Source organism: Caretta caretta, chromosome 5 (genome assembly GCF_965140235.1).
Source record: "Caretta caretta isolate rCarCar2 chromosome 5, rCarCar1.hap1, whole genome shotgun sequence".
Lineage (NCBI taxonomy): Eukaryota > Metazoa > Chordata > Testudines > Cheloniidae > Caretta > Caretta caretta.
Window position 1 is genome coordinate 96788959 of NC_134210.1, and position 19676 is coordinate 96808634.

At 40.0% G+C, this 19676-nt stretch overlaps 1 protein-coding gene across 4 annotated transcripts in view; it reads left to right on the forward strand.

Moving 5' to 3' along the window:
- PRUNE2 (prune homolog 2 with BCH domain) overlaps positions 1 to 19676 on the forward strand; it is a 182521-nt gene that overhangs the window by 110559 nt on the left and 52286 nt on the right. For all 4 annotated transcript variants that reach the window (XM_075128716.1, XM_075128717.1, XM_075128718.1 and 1 more), the window contains exons 8-9: positions 2 to 6641; positions 7129 to 7963. In XM_075128716.1, coding sequence (XP_074984817.1) covers positions 2 to 6641; positions 7129 to 7963 — 7475 coding nt within the window. The remainder of the gene's footprint in view (position 1; positions 6642 to 7128; positions 7964 to 19676) is intronic.

The window sequence follows — 19676 nt, forward strand, 5'->3', positions numbered from 1 at the left end:
GATTTGCTGTGAATTAGAAGAATGTCAGAATCCTTGCCTGGAGCTGGATCCTTTAGAATGCGGATGTGACCAATTCCTCGTTTATCACCAAGACAATACTTTGGTGACTGGTGATCAAATTTTTCTAATAATTAAAGAAGTTATTAACAGAAGACAGCCAGAAATGGTACCAAACAGCAGAACGTCTTCTACTGAAGCTGTTGCTGGGAGTGCTCCACTTTCACAGGGATCTTCTGGTATCATGGAGCTATATGGTTCTGACATAGAACCACAGCCCAGTTCTGTCAATTTTATAGAAAATCCTCAAGATCTCAATGGATCTATCCAAGCCCATGTTGATGTTAATATAGACCTTGTGAGTCCAGACAGTGGATTGGCTACCATTAGAAGCAGCCGGTCTTCCAAGGAGAGCTCAGTTTTTCTCAGTGATGATAGTCCAGTTGCAGAAGGTGCTCATCACAGTCTCCTTCCAGGTTTTGATTCCTATAGCCCCATTCCTGAAGGAGCAATACCAGAAGAACAACAACCTCAGTCTAGAAACAACAGTGATAACTTTGATTTTTTCAGTTTTGATCTAGCACCTATGGTTACAATTCGATCTGAATCTTCTTCTCGTTCTGTTGATTATTCCCCAGCAGATGACTTCTTCCTGAATAGTGATTCATCAGAAGGACAACCACCTATTGTGCAGAAAGAATTTGATGAGACAAATCTATCAGAAAATGACATGGCTAATTATTCATCCAATTTACTAATGACTACAAATGAAGAAGACAGTTTAGTAGAATTTGATGATGAATTTAGGCAAGAAAATCCTGGAGATTTGTCTGAAAAAACTTCAAGTTTGACAGATTTAGTGGAAGATGATTCTTCTTCACCTGAGGTGTTGAAAAATGTTGAAACAAGAATTCCCCCAACTCCTATGAACAGTCTTGTAGAAAGCTCACCATTAGATAATGGACCACCTTTGTTTTTTCCACAAGATGTAATTAAAAAAATTAATGAAATAGATAGTGCAAGCTATTCTCAGTCACGTGCTAGGTATGGAAGCTGGTGGGATGGTTTTGAATTAGATTCTAAAAATGCTGATGCGTGGAGTTCAAGTGAACAGGAATCTGTATTTCAAAGCCCTGATTCATGGAAAGATTGTAAAGCAAGCCCATTACTTCGGGAACACTTTGATAGAAGAGCCTCAGATTCTGTATTCCTGCAAAAACAGCCAAGGCAGACGGAATACTCAAGAACAGGTCTGTGGGAGAATCAGTTTAACCCTGTCCGAGATAAACATAGCTTAGAGCTGCAGAAGAAAACCACTGAACACTCACACAGGCAAAGTGCATCTTTAGCAGAGACAAAACAACACAGGGAAGCATTTACTAATTTGTGGAAGTCCAGTCAGCTGACCCCAGTGATATCAGCTCCATGGTGTAACACTGTAGGTGAAAGTGGACAACTCGATGCAGAATCTTACGATGTTTGGACAGAGTTTGATCAAGAAGACGGCGCTAAGCCATCAGAAAATGTATGGAGTATGCTGAAACTGGACACTGATCAAACTTCTGTGAGGAGTCGTGAAGCCTGGGCCATGTCCAAAACTAATCTATCATATTCTTCAGAAAACACTGCAGAAAATGAGTCTGAAAACCTGAACAATGAAGTAGCTTCAGAAGCCTGGAACAAAGGGAGGGCTTATCTAGTGGAAGAATACAGCACTTTTGAAAATACAAAGTCCAGTATTGATAATGTGCAGAACAATTCTAATCTAGCCATAGAAAATCAAAATGTATTAGGTGACACTAAATATAGACCAAAACAATTTGAAAATATGGATGTCTGGGATCTGTATGAAAAAGACATAGAGAAAGAAGTACTAGAAACTCTGGTTCCATGGGAAGATTCTGTCTTGTCATATAGATGCTCAGACTTTAGCTCATCAAATGCCGGTGAAGATTTAGTTGTTTCTCCACCAGATACCAATTATTCAACATCTGATTCATACATATCACCTACATATATAGGGGACGAAAGGGAAAATGAGGACAAGCATTTTGACAGAGAAACAATTTTCGATGAAGTGATTAACTCAAATTCAGATGAACCTAAAATATTGGAGGAAACAGATAAGGAATCATTACCACAACCATCCATTAGAAGCATGCCTTTTCTAAGCTCAGGAAACACAGAAATGTGGAATGTGTCTCCTAATAATGTCAGTCAGTTAAAAGCAGAAAATTCTGAAATTACTGCTCTTCCAAACACTTGTACAGTTTCACGGAATTCAGAACAAATAGCTGCTAAGTATTTTTCAGGTGATGAGAATATCAGTGAAAGTAATTCTAGTTCTGAGGACACTGGAGTCATGCAGGTGTATAATCAAACAGTCAACCACTTATCTCAGCCACATGGTGGACTGAATACCAGACCAACTGCAGCTGAAAAAAATGTAGAAATATGGAACAGGGTCATCCTTGAGGATACACAGTCATCTACAAGCACTTCAGAGATGGGTAATGGTTTGGACTTGAAAGGAAGTGACTTAGAAAATGAGGTTTCAGTTAATGGGCAAGTACAAGAAAGCATTAATAAAGATTCAGAATTGAGAACTCAGCTTTCAGAGCAACAGTTGAATCTCTGGAGTGTACACCTTCAGCAGAATCATCAGGCAGGATGGGAGAATAATGGTATCTCTGGTACTTCTCAACAAGGAATAGATGAATATAAAAGAATAGATGAGATGAGTGGACAGCTAACCATTAGCAATGTTTGGAACACAACCATGCAAGATAACAGAGTGTCACCATCAGTGTTATCCAAACTATCATGTATAACAGATTCAGAAGAAAGTACACCACCATCCGAAATTCCTAACTCACCAGAAAAAATAAGGAACAGTGACATTTTCAAAGCTTTAGAAACAGAGAAATCAGAAATAAATATGCCCTTTTCTTGTCCGTCTAACCCTGCCAATCAGGAACAGAGGAAAGGAACTTTGCAGAACAATGCAGAATCTTCTGCAACAAGTCACGAGGAAGAAAGACATTCTGGGCATTTAGATTTCTATAATCTCCAAAATTACAGCCATAGTAATATATCACAGTCACTTCCTAGAAATACTGATAAGGAAAGTACCGCTACAGAGGGTGCAACAAGTCCCGAGATGAAAAGTGCCTCTGAAAGTTATAACAAAGGTGAGGATGGCCAAGAAAATCATTCTCCTACAGTGCCTGAAAATCTAGATAGCTGGAATGACTCTGCGAAGAGTAGCTCTCAATCAGTTGCATCAAGTCCTTTGATAAATGAAGCACCAGAGGTGTTCAGAGGGGCTCAGGAGAGTTTATCTGAGGAAGTTCCTAGCAATTTAGAGATCTGCAGTTTTGAATTAGGTTTTTCTGAACTCAGTCCAGAGATAAGTGATGCTCATGAAACACCTTTCATGAGTGAGATTCTGCAGACTAAAATTCAAGTGAATCCCTCTTCTGAATCTGCTGAAGTGCCTGGCATTACAAATATATCTGTGATGGATAATACATTATCACATGAAATGGATTCTGGGGGAAATGATGCTTCTGAAGGTTTAGAATCTGGGAATAAACTTCCAGATGAGGAACATGTTGACATCACATCTCATCATGATTTTCCCCAAATTCTAGGTGTTTGGAATTCACACATGTGTGAAGATACACAGTCTCCTGGAACAAGTCCTGAGACAAGTGAGGTTCCTGAAATGACAAACACCATGAATAGCCTTCCAGGAGATACACAAATCAAAAGTGATTGTGAAGAGGATAATGTATGGAGTGGTTCAACAAATGATTATACACAGTCCAGTGCCACAAGTCCTGATATAAGTGATGCCTCTGAAAATGTGCATGTTTGGGGGAGCATGCCAGCTACCTGTCATAGAGAAAGTGAAGACATTTGGAATATCACCAATGATGGATTAGAAAAAGCTCCTGAAAAGGGGGGCTTTGAGAATAAAAGTCAGGAAGAATCTGAAGAGAGCATTGATCACAAAGTTCCTAAAAATTTAGATCTTTGGAATGCACATGTAGATGATGATACAGTATCTTCTTTATCAAGTCCTGAAGCAAATGAGGATTCCAAAAATTCAGAGGCACCTCAGGCAGTGATAAAAATAGATTCCAACTGTCAAGCAAATGAGAATAAAGTTTCTGAAACTAAAGAACACTATTATGCACAATCCAGTGCAGTGAGTTCTGAAGACAGTTTAGATGCTGAAACGGAACTGGAGAAAGAGGTTCAGATGGCCATCTTAAATAAAAACTCTGAAAATGTAAAATCTTGGAATATATCAAAGGAAGAGGATATTATGCACTTAAACACAACTAACAATGATACCTGTGAAGCTTTTGAATATTTAGACGGTTGGGAAACAAGTCAGGGAGAATTTCAAGTGAATACTTTCCAAGAAAATCCACACCATCCACATGTTTGGAATTCATGTACAATGGATTACTATATTGCCCCATCTTCTGCAGCAGGACATAAAGAATATTCTTCAAAGAATTCAGAATCATGGAATATATCATTGCAAGCTGATTCTGAAATAAATCAAAGGTCCACTGTGGAAACATTTGGATTTCCGGATGACCATTCAGAATGGTGGAATTCAGAAACGCATAAACACAAGCCAATAGAGGGGCAATATTCTAATTCAGATGGTGGTTTAGAAATTAATCAATTGGCAAACATTAAGCTTGATGCCTGGGGAGCACCAGTACAAAGTGAAGAACTAAAAGTTGCATATCCTGCTTATCTAGGTAGCCACGAAAATCAGTCTCCCCCTCTGTACTTTAATGAAGAGAAATATGAAAGTATAGTGCATTCCAGGAATATTCACAAGAGTCAAATTGATCCAGATATTGTACAGCATAAACTGTCTGATCCACTGGCACTGGCTAAGAAAGAAAGGGATTTAAAAGAGCAGCCTTTTGTCACAGTTGATGGAGATCAAGATACTTCTAAAAATGCTTTTCCAGAAAAGTGGCAACCAGATATGCCAAACACATTCGCTCAGGCAAACCTAATACTTGATCTTTCAAGAGATAATGTGGACGTTCAAATAAAAACTTCAAATAAAGATCTATTTGTTCAAGAACAATGGAATACCGGTGGAACTTCAGAATTCTGCAGCTCCCCCAAAAATGCTTTCATTGCAAATGACTCATCCCAAAAACTGATAGAAAAGTCAAGCCTGAGGTGGAACGAGTTAGCTGAAGTTCGCCAGATTACATGTTCCCCATATACTTTACAGGACAAGACTCAGGAAAGTAATCAGCTATTCTCAGTAGATCCTGATTTGTGGACTGATGCTGAACAGCTTTTCATTTTGAAAGCTGAGGGTGAAAATCCTGATATATTAAGTCACTGTGACCAAGACAGTAGTTCACGGGCCTCAAACAGGCCTGATGTTTGCCATGAATATGAAGCTAAGCATGCTTCTTCACAATCTACTCAAGCTTTGGCTGAGGCTGGAGAAGTTAGTCAGTTGGTTCTCACAGTGTCCAATATAAGCAAAGAAGCAGACTTTGATGTTAAACAGCAATTAGTAACTCACAAAGTAGAGACATATCCTGATCGAAATAGTCCAGAAAATAATGATGGAACACAGGTTGATCAGCTAATATCTCCTAAAGCTCATGAAGCTTCTGAATTCAGAAAGGAAAATATCTTAAAAAAATCTGACTTAGAAAAGAAACCAGTTGTTGAATTAATAGATTCAGCAGGCTCCTCTGCTGAAGATTTGGGAATGGCTTCCTTGCATCTTAAAGATGCTTACTATGAAAATAATATTCTTGCAGCTTCTGTCAAGGTAGTTCACTCCCAGAGACATTTAGTTGCCACTGATTTCTTTCCCCTTGATAATTCGGAAGAAAGCATAAAAGATATGAGTGTCTCAGCTGAAACTGGCCAAATTCCAGCTATTGACCATACAGCAGTGACTTCCGATAAAGTAGAAATATCAGACATGTGTGTTGATGGGAATGAGACTGGTATAGAAAATAGCTCCAACACATCAATCACTAACAGCCAGTCATTAGGTGAAGTAAGCAAACTGACAATATTAAACAGTGAACACAATGTAGCAGTAGAAAGAGATGCAACTGACGAACAAACACTCTTCTTAAAAACCTCATTGGATGATAATGATAGAGATGCTGCAGTTTGTCAGCATGCTGATGATGTCGTAAAAGAACCTGAACATTTGCCTGATAGCCATAATCCTTGGTTTAAAGAATCACCTAATGAACAGTCACCAGTGGTGTACTCTTCTCCATCTGATGTATCGTTTAATACAGAAGCCACTGGCAGCAAAAAGAGAGGAAAGGAAATTTCATTAAAGCAGCAGTTTTCTGGCAATGTTTCGGTGGAAATGCTATTATCTCCACTTACTCCTCAAAAAGATAAAATGAGCTTTTTAGAGACCAAAGACAGCCTTGCCAAAGATCAGTCATTTGACTCATTTGCAGAGTGCCTCCAGGAAGACCAGGCATTGGGATCTTTACCATTAGAGTCAGAAGTGATGCCTGAATCCTCTGATATCGTGAAAGGATTAGAACATGAAGCACAAACAAGTAATACTCATTCACCAGCAGGTGGAGTCACAGGATCACCCAATGGTAAGAAATTATGCACAGTCTAATAAAATAAGTTAATGGGACAAAGTAGTAAATGTCTGAGAAGGAGTATTGCTACTGAACAGTAAGATACAGTATAGCTGCTGCATGGTGAGACTTTAGCTGAGTGGCATTTGGAATACATGTGTCTTCCTGAAACTCTGGATCTTGGAAAGACCTGTATTCTCTTCATTGTAGCTAGATCAAAAACTGAAACTTTGAAGGAGGGAGCGTCATTTACCGCATATTTGTATAATGCCTGGCATAAAGGACCCCAGCCTCACTGGCCTCTTGGCACTACCCAATATTAAATAAAATAAAATAATAATAAATAATAATAATAATAATAATAATATAAAATGCAAGAATAAATTAACACAGGACATAGGCTATCAAAGGCAAATAAAAATGGGTTTATTTTACAGGACTCATTTGAAAAACAATAATTGCTAACTGCTGAAACTGAAATTTTGTTTGTTTTGCATTTTAGAAGCTGCCAGTGACCCCCTCTATACTGAGGGGAATGGAAGAAATTCCACTGAGAGCCCTGAACTGATAAGTACAGAGAGTAAGGAAGATATGAGGACACAGGTGAACAAAGATCAGACTGCACTAGAGATGGATTACATCCTTGTTACTGCTGAAGAAAATGGATCTATGAAGAAGGATATCCTTGAAACAAAGGAAAGTGATTTTGCATTTCAAGAAGCTAATGTGGCTGAACAAACAGAGTCTCATGAAGCCTTTTCAGCAGGCTCCTCAGATACATTTCAGTCAATTTCCATAATAAATGAAAGTAAAGACCAATCTTTTTTGACTACTGAATGGGGTTCTTTTCATTTAGCAGAGAAAAGTCCTTCTGTTTTGCCTCAAAGACTGGGTGATGAAAAGAGATCCCCTGAAAGCCCTGCGCAAGACCACAGTTGGACAGTGCTGGGCAAAAATGAAGTCAGTGATATATCACCTGAAGAAATTTCAAGCAGGACAGAAACAATGGACTCAGGGTCTGGACATTCTGTCAAAGAACTGGAAGCAGTTTTAGACCAGGAGTTGATCCATGACAAACAATCTGGAGTTCAGCTAAAAAAAATCCCTCACAAATCATTTGAACAAGAGAAATATTCTCCCTTAGACAGTCTGACGAGGGAGGACAAAAATTCAAGCATCGTAAGGACAGATGCTCTTTTATTGCAGGTTGTTGGCGGTCATGGTATATGGGAAGTACATTCACAGCAGCATCCTGGAGATGGCATGGCAACTGAACAAGAAATGGAGGAGGAAACAGAGTTTCTCAACAGTGAACGAGAACTAAATCGAGTTTCAGGGTAAGGAAATGCCCACACAGTCTGTTTTTGAGAATCTTCTAGGAAACGGTAGTCAGTGTTATTTAAATAGATGAGGATCCTGCAAAGGTGACAACATTCAAAAATGAAGTATTAGTTGTACTTACAGGATTTCTCTCTCTCCTTTTGTAACAAACAGAGCCTAGGTTAGTGATAGCCCAAAGTGGGTCCATTTAAAATTGTTTCATAATTTTGAAGGAGATTATAGGAACCACAGGGATAACCTTTCCATCACAGGCATAATTCCAACCCCAGTTTACACCACGCAGCTTTTAGCGACAAAAATCGGGACTGTCCCTATAAAATCGGGACATCTGGTCACCTTATGTTAGGGTCCCCTTCCTACTCCACCATTTTAAAACAATAGACCTATAACTAAACCTGATCGTCACTTTGTTTTTCAAAGTAAGGATCCTGGGAAGTGTGAGGGAAGCTTCTTTTTGGGAATCAAATAAAAGGATTTAATTGGCTTGTTCTTGCTTCGCCTCTTTACAGCTGCAGTTTGGTGGCTTTTTTTTTTTTTTTTTTTTTTTTTAATGGGGAAGTTGTTCATGTGAAATGCAAGATACTGCCCTTGGGAGGGATATTTCTTATTGCATACCAGCATTGGGACTTAATTGGAAACAGAGTGCTTGATGACATTTAGAACTTCCATTACCCCACTATAATTGGTTCACATGTTGTTTTAGGCTTCCTGAAAATTTCACTAACAAGCAGCAGTATTGACAGTCAGCCTGTTTTCAAGAAGCACTGCATGCATTACTGCGGCAGCGTACACTGATAATTGCATGTACTGACAGCATTTAATATACCAAACAACTACAGTTTGCTGGCCCAAAACAAATCACATTTGAATAAGATTAATGCTGTACTCGGTGAAAAGAACAGGAGTACTTGTGGCACCTTAGAGACTAACAAATTTATTTGAGCATAAGCTTTCATGGGCTACAGCCCCCTTCATCAGATGCATAGAATGGAACATATAATAAAAAGATTTATATACATACAGAGAACATGAAAAGGTGGAAGTTGCCATACCAACTCTAAGAGGCTAATTAGGGTTGGTATGGTTTCAGAGTAGCAGCCGTGTTAGTTTGTATTCGCAAAAAGAAAAGGAGGACTTGTGGCACCTTAGAGACTAACCAATTTATTTGCGCATAAGCTTTCGTGAGCTACAGCTCACTTCATCGGATGCATACTGTGGAAAGTGTAGAAGATCTTTTTATACACACAAAGCATGAAAAAATACCTCCCCCCACCCCACTCTCCTGCTGGTAATAGCTTATCTAAAGTGATCACTCCCCTTACAATGTGTATGATAATCAAGGGGGGTAAGGGAGAAAACCTGGATCTGTGCTGGAAATGGCCCAACTTGATTATCATACACATTGTAAGGAGAGTGATCACTTTAGATAAGCTATTACCAGCAGGAGAGTGGGGTGGGGGGAGGTATTTTTTCATGCTTTGTGTGTATAAAAAGATCTTCTACACTTTCCACAGTATGCATCCGATGAAGTGAGCTGTAGCTCACGAAAGCTCATGCTCAAATAAATTGGTTAGTCTCTAAGGTGCCACAAGTACTCCTTTTCTTTTTAGGGTTGGTATGGCAACTTCCACCTTTTCATGTTCTCTGTATGTATATATATATATCTTATTATATGTTCCAAACTATGCATCTGATGAAGGGGGGCTGTAGCCCATGAAAGCTTATGCTCAAATAAATTGGTTAGTCTCTAAGGTGCCACAAGTACGCCTGTTCTTTTTGCGGATACAGACTAACACGCTGCTACTCTGAAACCTGTTGTTGTATTCAGTGTTTTTGTAGCCTTGTTGATCCCAAGCTATTGGAGAGACAAGCCTTGTATGTAGCTATGACACCACTCTGAGAATGGTTCCCAGACCCAAAGAAGAGCTCGGTGTAAGCTCAAAACCTTGTCTATCTCACCAACAGAACTTGGTCCAATCAAAGGTATAATCTCACCCACCTCATCTGTCTAAGATAGATGTTGGCAATCTCAGAACCTCAATAGTTCCCTCACTGATTTTTCCCCCCAGACAGGTTAAAGAAACCTCCGTCTCCTGTTCTGTTTCAATCCACACATGGTTAAAAAAAACCTTCTGTAGAATACTTCAGCTATTTGGTATTTTTTATCTCAGATAAACATTGGTTTCATTCTAAGTGTAGGCCCTGATCCTGCAAACATTTGACTTCAATGGCACTACTTGCATGCTGAAAGTTAAGCACCTGCATAAATGTTTGGCAGGATTGACGTTTGGCGCCTTAGTTTTTTGAAGAACAAACATTGTTTGTTGCTGTACAAAACCATAAAGGAAGAAGACATTGTCCCTATCTCAAATTATTTATAGTCTATAGATGGACAGCACAAGAATGCATTGAGGATGATGGTAGCTTAACTGACATCGGTTAGCATTTATTGCCATAGAGGAAGAAGCAAATCTTCAGAAGAGGTTTGAAGGCAGAGAGGGTCGGTGCTTATCAATTTCCGTACAGTAAAAAAGTAAAGCAATGGAAACTCTGTCCCAGTGCTTGACCTTGAGACTTTCATAACAGATGGCCAAATGGGACAACAAATTGGAAGGGGTACTTAAGAAAGGTGTGGGTTTGTTCGTCTCACAGGCGCAAGTCAGCTGTAGGCTCTTTAGCCTCCCACTAAAAGCATTTTATATTAAAAGCTGCCAGATGCTGGCCCTGCTTAAGTCACCCTGATTAATTACATGGAGACAGCATCCCAGGCTTCTCGCATGCCATGCCTGCACGACTCAGTGGTGTTAATGTCTTCACACAGGAAGTGAGAATAATTCTAAATATCCATTTTTCACTGCTATTTTTATGTCACCACTGTGGATCTGAGAAAAGTTTTGAAGAAGCAAACACTAAATAGCTAACTTTTTGGTGAGATTCCTCAAAATATGGTGGCTGATTCTGGTCTTACACAGACACTAGAAAAATGAGTCCCTGTAGGTCTGAATTTGTCAAAGTGCTCAGCACCCTCGGTTGGAACCCAATTTTCAGAAGGGCTCAGTCCTGTTTAGGAGCCCGGGGAGGGCAGATTTCCAAAGGAATGCAGCATGTTGGATGCTGAGCTCATTTGTAACTTTAGCCCAATTGTGGGTTCTGAGCATTTGAAAAATGTGGCCCTCTGTTACAGCAACTAGTGGTAGCAATGGGGTAAGTGCTAATAGGGGCAAGGCTCAGGCTTTTCAGAGCGTGTTTGTGTGGCACAGGGTGTGTCTAGACTGCAATCAAAGGGTGGGATTGTAGCTTGAACTGACATACTTGAGTTAGCTTTAATCTAGTTAGCTTGGGTCCTGGAGCAGTGAAGTTGTAGCACCATGTGCTTTAGTGTGGGTTGTACTAGCCTGTCTGGATCCCTGGGTAATTACTCACAGGGTGAGCCAACGCTGAAGCTCATGCTGCAGTGGCTTCGCTATCCTGGGACCCGAGCTAGCTGTATTAGTTAGCTCAGGTATATCAGCTCAAGCTGCAGTCACACTTAGGCCTGGTCTACACGGGGGGGGGGGTCGATCTAAGATACGCAACTTCAGCTACGAGAATAGCACCCCCGTCAGCTCCGCTTGTGCCTCTCACCTTGGTGGAGTTCCAGAGTTGACAGCAGAGCAATCGGGGATCGATTTATCGCGTCTACACTACACATGATAAATCGATCCCTGATAGATTGATCACTACCCACTGGTCTGGCGGGTAGTATAGACGTGGCCTTAGGGATTGCAGTCTAGCTAGACATACCCACAGCCATAGATGCTGGAACTAGGGTTCCTGCCGCACTGCCTGACGAAGTGGTTTCTATCACATAGAGGGTTTACAGTTTGGTTCAGTGGCTCTCAGCACCCCCACTATACAAATTGTTCCAGCACCCCTGCCCCCGGTGGTAAAACTACCTGAGCTCTGTCTACACTAGCAGCTTACACCTATAGTGATGCTCGCTCTTGATATAATATAATATAATATGATAAAAACTATCATCAAATTTTTCTAGTGTGGCCACACCCTATTATATGGGTCTACTCTCCCCCTCGGGCTTTGCAGTGACAGCTAAATACCAGGTGCCTGTCCCACAGCTCCAGGTATTTCTGCTCTCTGTATTAATGTTGAGGCCCAAAGAAGTAAAGGAAAGTGAGCCAGTTAGGCTGCGGCTGTATTAAAAACACATATAAATATAATTTGCCAAATGGAAAGGGACAAACACATATGGGAACAATTATAGTCATTTTATTAAGGCTGTTGTATAAATCGAGCAATCAGCAACTTGGGAACTACTCTGATTTGGTGTGTGTAATTAGGGACTCTTTTATATGCATTTTGGTGACATATTAAAAAAGAAAAAATATTTCTTTAATTTGCTCTAGCATGAAATCCCTCTGGGGCCTGCTCCTTTGTCTGAAATAAATATCCTGTTTCGTGGATAAAGTTTAAAGCAGCAGTGGAACACAAATTTCTCAACCCAATGACTGGCTGGTTAGCACAAGATACTGCCACAAGAACATCCATGTACCCATATACAGGAACAACCTATTGATATTCTCTTTTTGGTCAATTGCTGAATCAGGGCCTTGAATTGGTAGAATGAGGGGAGGGAGAAGATGCAGGTTACATAATTGTCAGCCCTCCCCCAGTAACCGTCTGACAGTTCAGCTATGAAAATTCAATGGAATCAGTTTGACTGTTTTGTTGGGGAAGAAATTAAGAATGAGAGACCATAAATAAAAACAAGACATGAAAACTTGGATAAAGAGGGGGATAAAAACTTGAAGTCCCCCTTCCTTGAATCAGTCACTGTCCTGTCCTTTCCTTATGGCAGATCAACAAATTCCTTGACAAGAGTTGATAGAGGGGTTCAAGCAGGTTGCAAGAGGGTTTTAGGAGGCCATGAAGGTCCTCTCCTCCTGCCTTGCCTTGAGACACCCACAACAATATCAGAAAATCAAAATCAATAAGAAATGTAATAACCCAGGGCTGATTGACATCATTCACAGAATCTTTTAAAAAATTTATTTCTGGCATTAAAATATGTAAGAAAGACCATAAAGCAATGTCAATAAGAGCTGAATGCTAGAAATAATAAGTCCTGGCATGTATTTGGCCTCATGTAAAATACAAAAAGATCTGATAGCACATTATTAATGTCACTCTCATTGGAAAGAAAATAGCTTTTTGTATGGCTTTTCTTACATGAACAGCCAAGAATGACTAATTTAGAAAGAAAAAATTCATGGAGTACTATACAGGTCTAGGATGTCTAGAATAACATCTTTCTCTGCTAGTGCTGATGTGATGCCAACAGTAAAATTTCCTGAGTCTGAAGGTCATTTTTTTGTGGCAGAGTAACTCATCTTACATAACTATATGAAACTGGATAGTACAACAGTAATTAAGGTCCGGAGCACAATAGATGGTGGTATTAGCTTACATATAACCACTCTTTTCTGTGCATGTTCGAAGTAATGTTTATAAAATATGTCATTTTTAGAAAGGCTGTAAAGTATTGTTGGAAGTAATATTCCTGCCTCCTCTCTGCATTTTGGGGTTGGGACTTCCCCTCCCGCTTCTCCTCTGGAGGCAGCAGCAGTCATTTGAAGAGGCTCTGTAGGCTGGTGCTGAGAGAAAAATTGATTTACCAGTTTGGTGACTAAGCTGAAAAATTAAAAAACAATTTTTGAAAAAAACCTGTTCATTTTGAACTGAAACTTAAAAAAAAAGTTTTCTTGCCAAAAAAAAACAAAAAAAACCAAAAAATTATTTTGGATCAAACAAAACATTTTCTTTGAACAAAACAAATTTTTCCCCATTTTTTGTTTTATTTTGTTATGCTTTCCGGTGTTTATTACTCTTTGAAAAACACATCTAGCTAAAAGAAAAGGAGTACTTGTGGCACCTTAGCGACTAACCAATTTATTTGAGCATAAGCTTTCGTGAGCTACAGCTCACTTCATCGGATGCATACTGTGGAAACTGCAGAAGACATTATATACACAGAGACCATGAAACAATACCTCCTCCCACCCCACTCTCCTGCTGGTAATAGTTTATGTAAAGTGATCACTCCCCTTACAATGTGTATGATAATCAAGTTGGGCCATTTCCAGCACAAATCCAGGTTTTCTCACCCTCTGCCCCCCCCCCCCACACACACACACACAAACTCACTCTCCTGCTGGTAATAGCCCATCCAAAGTGACCACTCTCTTTACAATGTGTATGATAATCAAGGTGGGCCATTTCCAGCACAAATCCAGGTTTTCTCACCCCCCACCCACCCTCCAAATACCACACACACAAACTCACTCTCCTGCTGGTAATAGCTTATTCAAAGTGACCACTCTCCTTACAGTGTGTATGAAAATCAAGGTGGGCCATTTCCAGCACAAATCCAGGTTTTCTCACCCCCCCCACAAACTCACTCTCCTTTTCTTTTTGCGAATACAGACTAACACGGCTGTTACTCTGACATCTAGCTAAATTGCACAACAAAAAAAGTCAAAATGTTTCTTTAAAAAATGTCAAAACAAAACGTTTCACCTTTTTCTATTTTTTTTTTTCATTTTTTATCTGGATGAAAGTATGTGCCTGATTTGATTTACATTTTCCAGCAAATTTACTGTTCAACCAAAAAAATTTGCCCAGCTCTACTATAGGCATCATCCCAGGTATGTTTGTTTGCATGTATGGTAGATGGTGGTGGTAGGAAATTATAAGAGTATTTCTCAAGGAAAGAGGCTTCATCTCACAAGCACTGGAATTATAGGTACTGGAACAACATATAGAAGCATGGACACGCTCCCAGTGATACCCTGTGCCTTTTTGTCCCCAGCCGGTGGACTTACGCCTTCACATTGTCTCTGTTCCCCTTCATGTTTTCGTGTCATAAACCCCTTGCAACTACCTTCTCCCCTTACCACGTCAGGATAGTTGAGGATTAGAAGTAGATTTAAGAATAAGAACCCAGTGAGTAAAAGAATTTATGCTGCTCAAAGGTCAGGATAGATGTGGACCTCAAGAGGGCTGTCTGGTGGAATGGAAGAGGTGTAGCAAAAAAGCTAAAGGATGGGGATGCAAAAAACCCAAAACCAAACAAACCAAAAAGGCTGAGGCAGAATGGAAGGGTGAAGGGGGAGGAGATGTAGGAGCAGGAATAAAAGCCTGGTTCAGTCAGGCACTGGGGAACACGTAGAATTGAGTAAGAGGTGAGGAAGCTAGAATGGCTGCTGGAGAGGCAGGCAGATAGGAAGATGAATTGTGAGAGGAGGAAAAGGGGAGTAGAATGAGCTGGAGAAGGGATCATGAACACCAGGACGGGGCTGTTTGAGGAGTCAGGACTGGTGAGAGCAGTAATAGAATCAGGTGTATATTGGAAGGGGAGCTGGACAGAAGGGGAGCTGGGCAAAATAATAGATATTTTTAGTTCTTTAGAAATTCTGAAAAAGAAAGAGATGTCCCATCTCTGCTGTGTCAGCACAATCTGGGCCCAACAGAGAATCTGGCCCATTATGTTTATTAAGCAAAAAAATATTTTTTTAAGTTTGTTGTAATCATAAACAGCTGGATTCTTCAGTATTCTGCATGGTAGTCCTCTGCCTCTGTGCTGCTTTATAGGCCAGCCTCTCCCTAGGGAGATCTCAAAGGCATCATCTTTAAATGAGGAGAAGTGGACAGGACTTTATTCACTCCTATCACAACTGTTCCTTAACTGGTCAGTGTCACTCTGCAACAACGCTGGGCACTCTGGGGACCGAGCTTATTGCTTTAGTATACTTCCAGTCCCTGCTGAACTGCAGGATTAGAGACTTGAACTGAGAATTGAACCCAGGTCTGACAAATGGTAGAGCACATTATTACTACTGGCATTGTTATTCATTATTATTTAAACAGCACTATAGGTGTGCCTGGTGCTTTACAAGTACTAAATCTGGCAAGGGCCTAGCCCCTTGTACCTTACCATATTACTTGCCATTAGGACTTGGCTTAAGAACTGGTCAGGAAAAGAAAAATGCCAATTCAGCAAAACACAAAGTGCGCATGGGAAAGGGTCAGTTTTGACAAATTCCTGTGTTGAATAAGATGAACTTTTGAATTTGTCAAAACATCCCATCTGGACATTTTCCAAAAAAAAAAAAAAAAAAAAGAGTCAATATTTTGATTCAGAATAACTTTTTGTTTTGAAACATAAATTAATAGTATTTTGTTTTTGTTTTTTTAAATCAAAATTAAATGTTTCAGAATTATCAAAATGAAATATTTCAACTGACCCAAACTGATTTCCCCCTTCCCCCCGCCACCCAGATTATTGGTTCTCAAATTGTTTTAAGATTTGGACTTTTCACCCATATTTGAGACAGGAAAATGTTTTGAAACCTCAATTTTTCCCAGGATGGGAAAACTATTCCTATCCAGCGTTACTCATTATGTGTTTTTTAATGATATTTCATTATTTGCAAAGATATCATCATCATTTGCAAAGTTACATCTATGAAAGTAGAAGAATGAAACAGGCATACCCAGCCTGGATGCATTTTAGGGCACTTTAGTAAATACAAAAAGAAAAGGAGTACTTGTGGCACCTTAGAGACTAACCAATTTATTTGAGCATGAGCTTTCGTGAGCTACAGCTCACTTCATCGGATGCATACCGTGGAAACTGCAGCAGACTTTATATACACACAGAGAATATGAAACAATACCTCCTCCCACCCCACTGTCCTGCTGGTAATAGCTTATCTAAAGTGATCATCAAGTTGGGCCATTTCCAGCACAAATCCAGGTTTTCTCACCCTCCACCCCCCCCACACAAATTCACTCTCCTGCTGGTGATAGCCCATCCAAAGTGACAACTCTCTACACAATGTGCATGATAATCAAGTTGGGCCATTTCCTGCACAAATCCAGGTTCTCTCACCCCCTCACCTGGATTTGTGCAGGAAATGGCCCAACTTGATTATCATGCACATTGTGTAGAGAGTTGTCACTTTGGATGGGCTATCACCAGCAGGAGAGTGAATTTGTGTGGGGGGGTGGAGGGTGAGAAAACCTGGATTTGTGCTGGAAATGGCCCAACTTGATGATCACTTTAGATAAGCTATTACCAGCAGGACAGTGGGGTGGGAGGAGGTATTGTTTCATATTCTCTGTGTGTATATAAAGTCTGCTGCAGTTTCCACGGTATGCATCCGATGAAGTGAGCTGTAGCTCACGAAAGCTCATGCTCAAATAAATTGGTTAGTCTCTAAGGTGCCACAAGTACTCCTTTTCTTTTTGCGAATACAGACTAACATGGCTGTTACTCTGAAACCTTTAGTAAATACGTAATTGACCTCATTCAAGCATTTCCTTTTCCCAATATTTTCTGCATCACTCCAATTTAATAACAGTGAATTAAATTATTGAAGTTTTAACTTGATGGAAATCGTGAAACTTACTTTTCATACTTAGCTTTCTTAACATCCTTTATTCCCCCACACTTCCTGTGACCCAGCAAGCCATGACAACTATCTTTTTTGTTAAAAGAAAAGGAGTACTTGTGGCACCCAGTTTTGGGGTGGTAATATATTTTCCACTACCATCTGGATGCTGGAAAATAATTAAAATGTAATGCAGTTTTGCATTGAAGAGCCAGATGTTAAAAATAGCAGAAGCAAATATGTAAAAAAAAAAAAACCATTTCTGTAAAAAAAAAAAAACCACCAGCTTTATTATTTACTGCATGCCACATACAAAGTACTTTATACCCAGCTTTTAATAAGACTGGGACAGCTATTCATGAATTGCTAAATAAATAAAAAAAACTTCCGTTACTAACTCACTTTGTGAATTGTACCTTTTATTTAATTCAGGAAACACAGATAATAGACCCCCTTCTAAAGTAAAAACAATAAAATTATTCTGAATGTAGACTGTTGCTAAAGAGCATCTGTTATACAAAAAACTCCCCCTTCTGTCCAACCCTCATTTTTCTGGGTAAATGTACTATGTTCCGTTCACTGTAGATCAGCTGTACTCAATTTCAGCTCAAAGCATTAACAATGCTGACCCCATTCTTGCAATCTGATCCATATGGGTTGACCCTCGCCCTGTCAGGGAGTCCCAGTGAAGTCAATGGGGCTCGGCACAGGGAATTTAATTGCAGTAGATCTAATTGTAGTATTGGAGACTTAGTTTTTATTACATTTCTAATTTCATTGGGGTATGTGATTATCAGGTTAATAATGATATAATTGCACACGTTGTACGCCATGTAGTTGTAGCCATCTTGGTCCCAGGATATTAGAGAGACAGTATGGGTGAGGTAATCTTAACCTTTCCCACACCTGAAGAAGAGTACTGTGTGGCTCAAAATCTTTCACCAACAGAAGTTTGGTCCAATAAAAGATATTACCTCATTTGCCTTGTCTATCATTGCACAAGCACAATTTTGTACTTTTTACTATGGATATTTTTTTCCTAAGTGCCCAGCATAACATGAGATTAAAATTTCAGACTGCTAGCAAAACCAAACCCAAACCAAACCAATACAAAACCCAACAACTCCAACAACAATCATAAAGGAACTTGATTTTCAGAATTGTTACACTGCCCTCAGCACCACGAATCACATTTCTGCAGCAACATCCTCTTTGAGAGGGAGCATGTTTTATATCTTTTTAAACGCTCAGTAGTTGTCTTTTTTCTTGCAATCTGGCCCAAAGGGGAGTTTCACAAGTCAACTGAAGTTAATTCAGCTTCAGGGGCTGCTGACTTCCAGTGTCCCCCCTCTCTCCAGGACTGTGAGGGAAAAATCCAGAAAAGCCCAGCCCACTCCCCTCTCTTTCTCCTTCTCTGTAATGCTGGAAGCACAAGGAGACCATGCCCCCAATGGGGCTTTCACAGAATCAGGCTCACGAGGCTCCAGGGAAAGAACCTTTCCTGCAGGCTCCCCACCTCCTGTATTCTCAGAGGAGAGCGTAGAGCCTTTAGTAAAGCCTGAAATATTGCTTTATTGAACACACCCTGCTCCATACGATGGTTTTAATAATATTCACATTTTCGTAACTAAACCATTAAACTGAAACAAGTCATCTAAAGCATGCTTGATTATGTATGTGTTATATAACCACAAGAGGCAAACAGAAATGAGGGCTGGGATGAGCTGAATCCATATGAACTTCTGTCTCATTTCTCACTGCAAGCTTTCCTCAGGCTCTTGAAATGAAACAGCAAGCAGCTTTTCACAACTGACAGCTGACCCTCCATGTAAAAGTTTGGGGATACTGTGACAGAGCTCCACAGGACCATTAAAAAAATATTTCCCACAGATAAAGCTCCAGTCAGCTCTCTCTCATTCACCCAACCAGAGTGGCTGTGATTTCTGGTACATACAGCAGGCTACCCAAAGGCAGGTGATCATCCTTATTTAGAAGTACCACTAGTCATGTGACCAGAAAATGGTGGAGAATCTGTATTGCTAGTAAACTGCTACAGGAAGAGGGATGCTGAAGTGCAGCAATAAAGCATCTGTATTATTTTCCCTCTAAAAAAACCTCTCCTCAAGTCTTTAGAAGGTAAGCATCTCTTTGCATTACGAGAATGATATGCAAAGTGTTTTTCTGGTTAACGGTTCTGCTGTTGCAGTTCATTCAGAGAAAAAAGAAGGGATGAGAGGAATGTTTGTCAGCAGGATGCAAA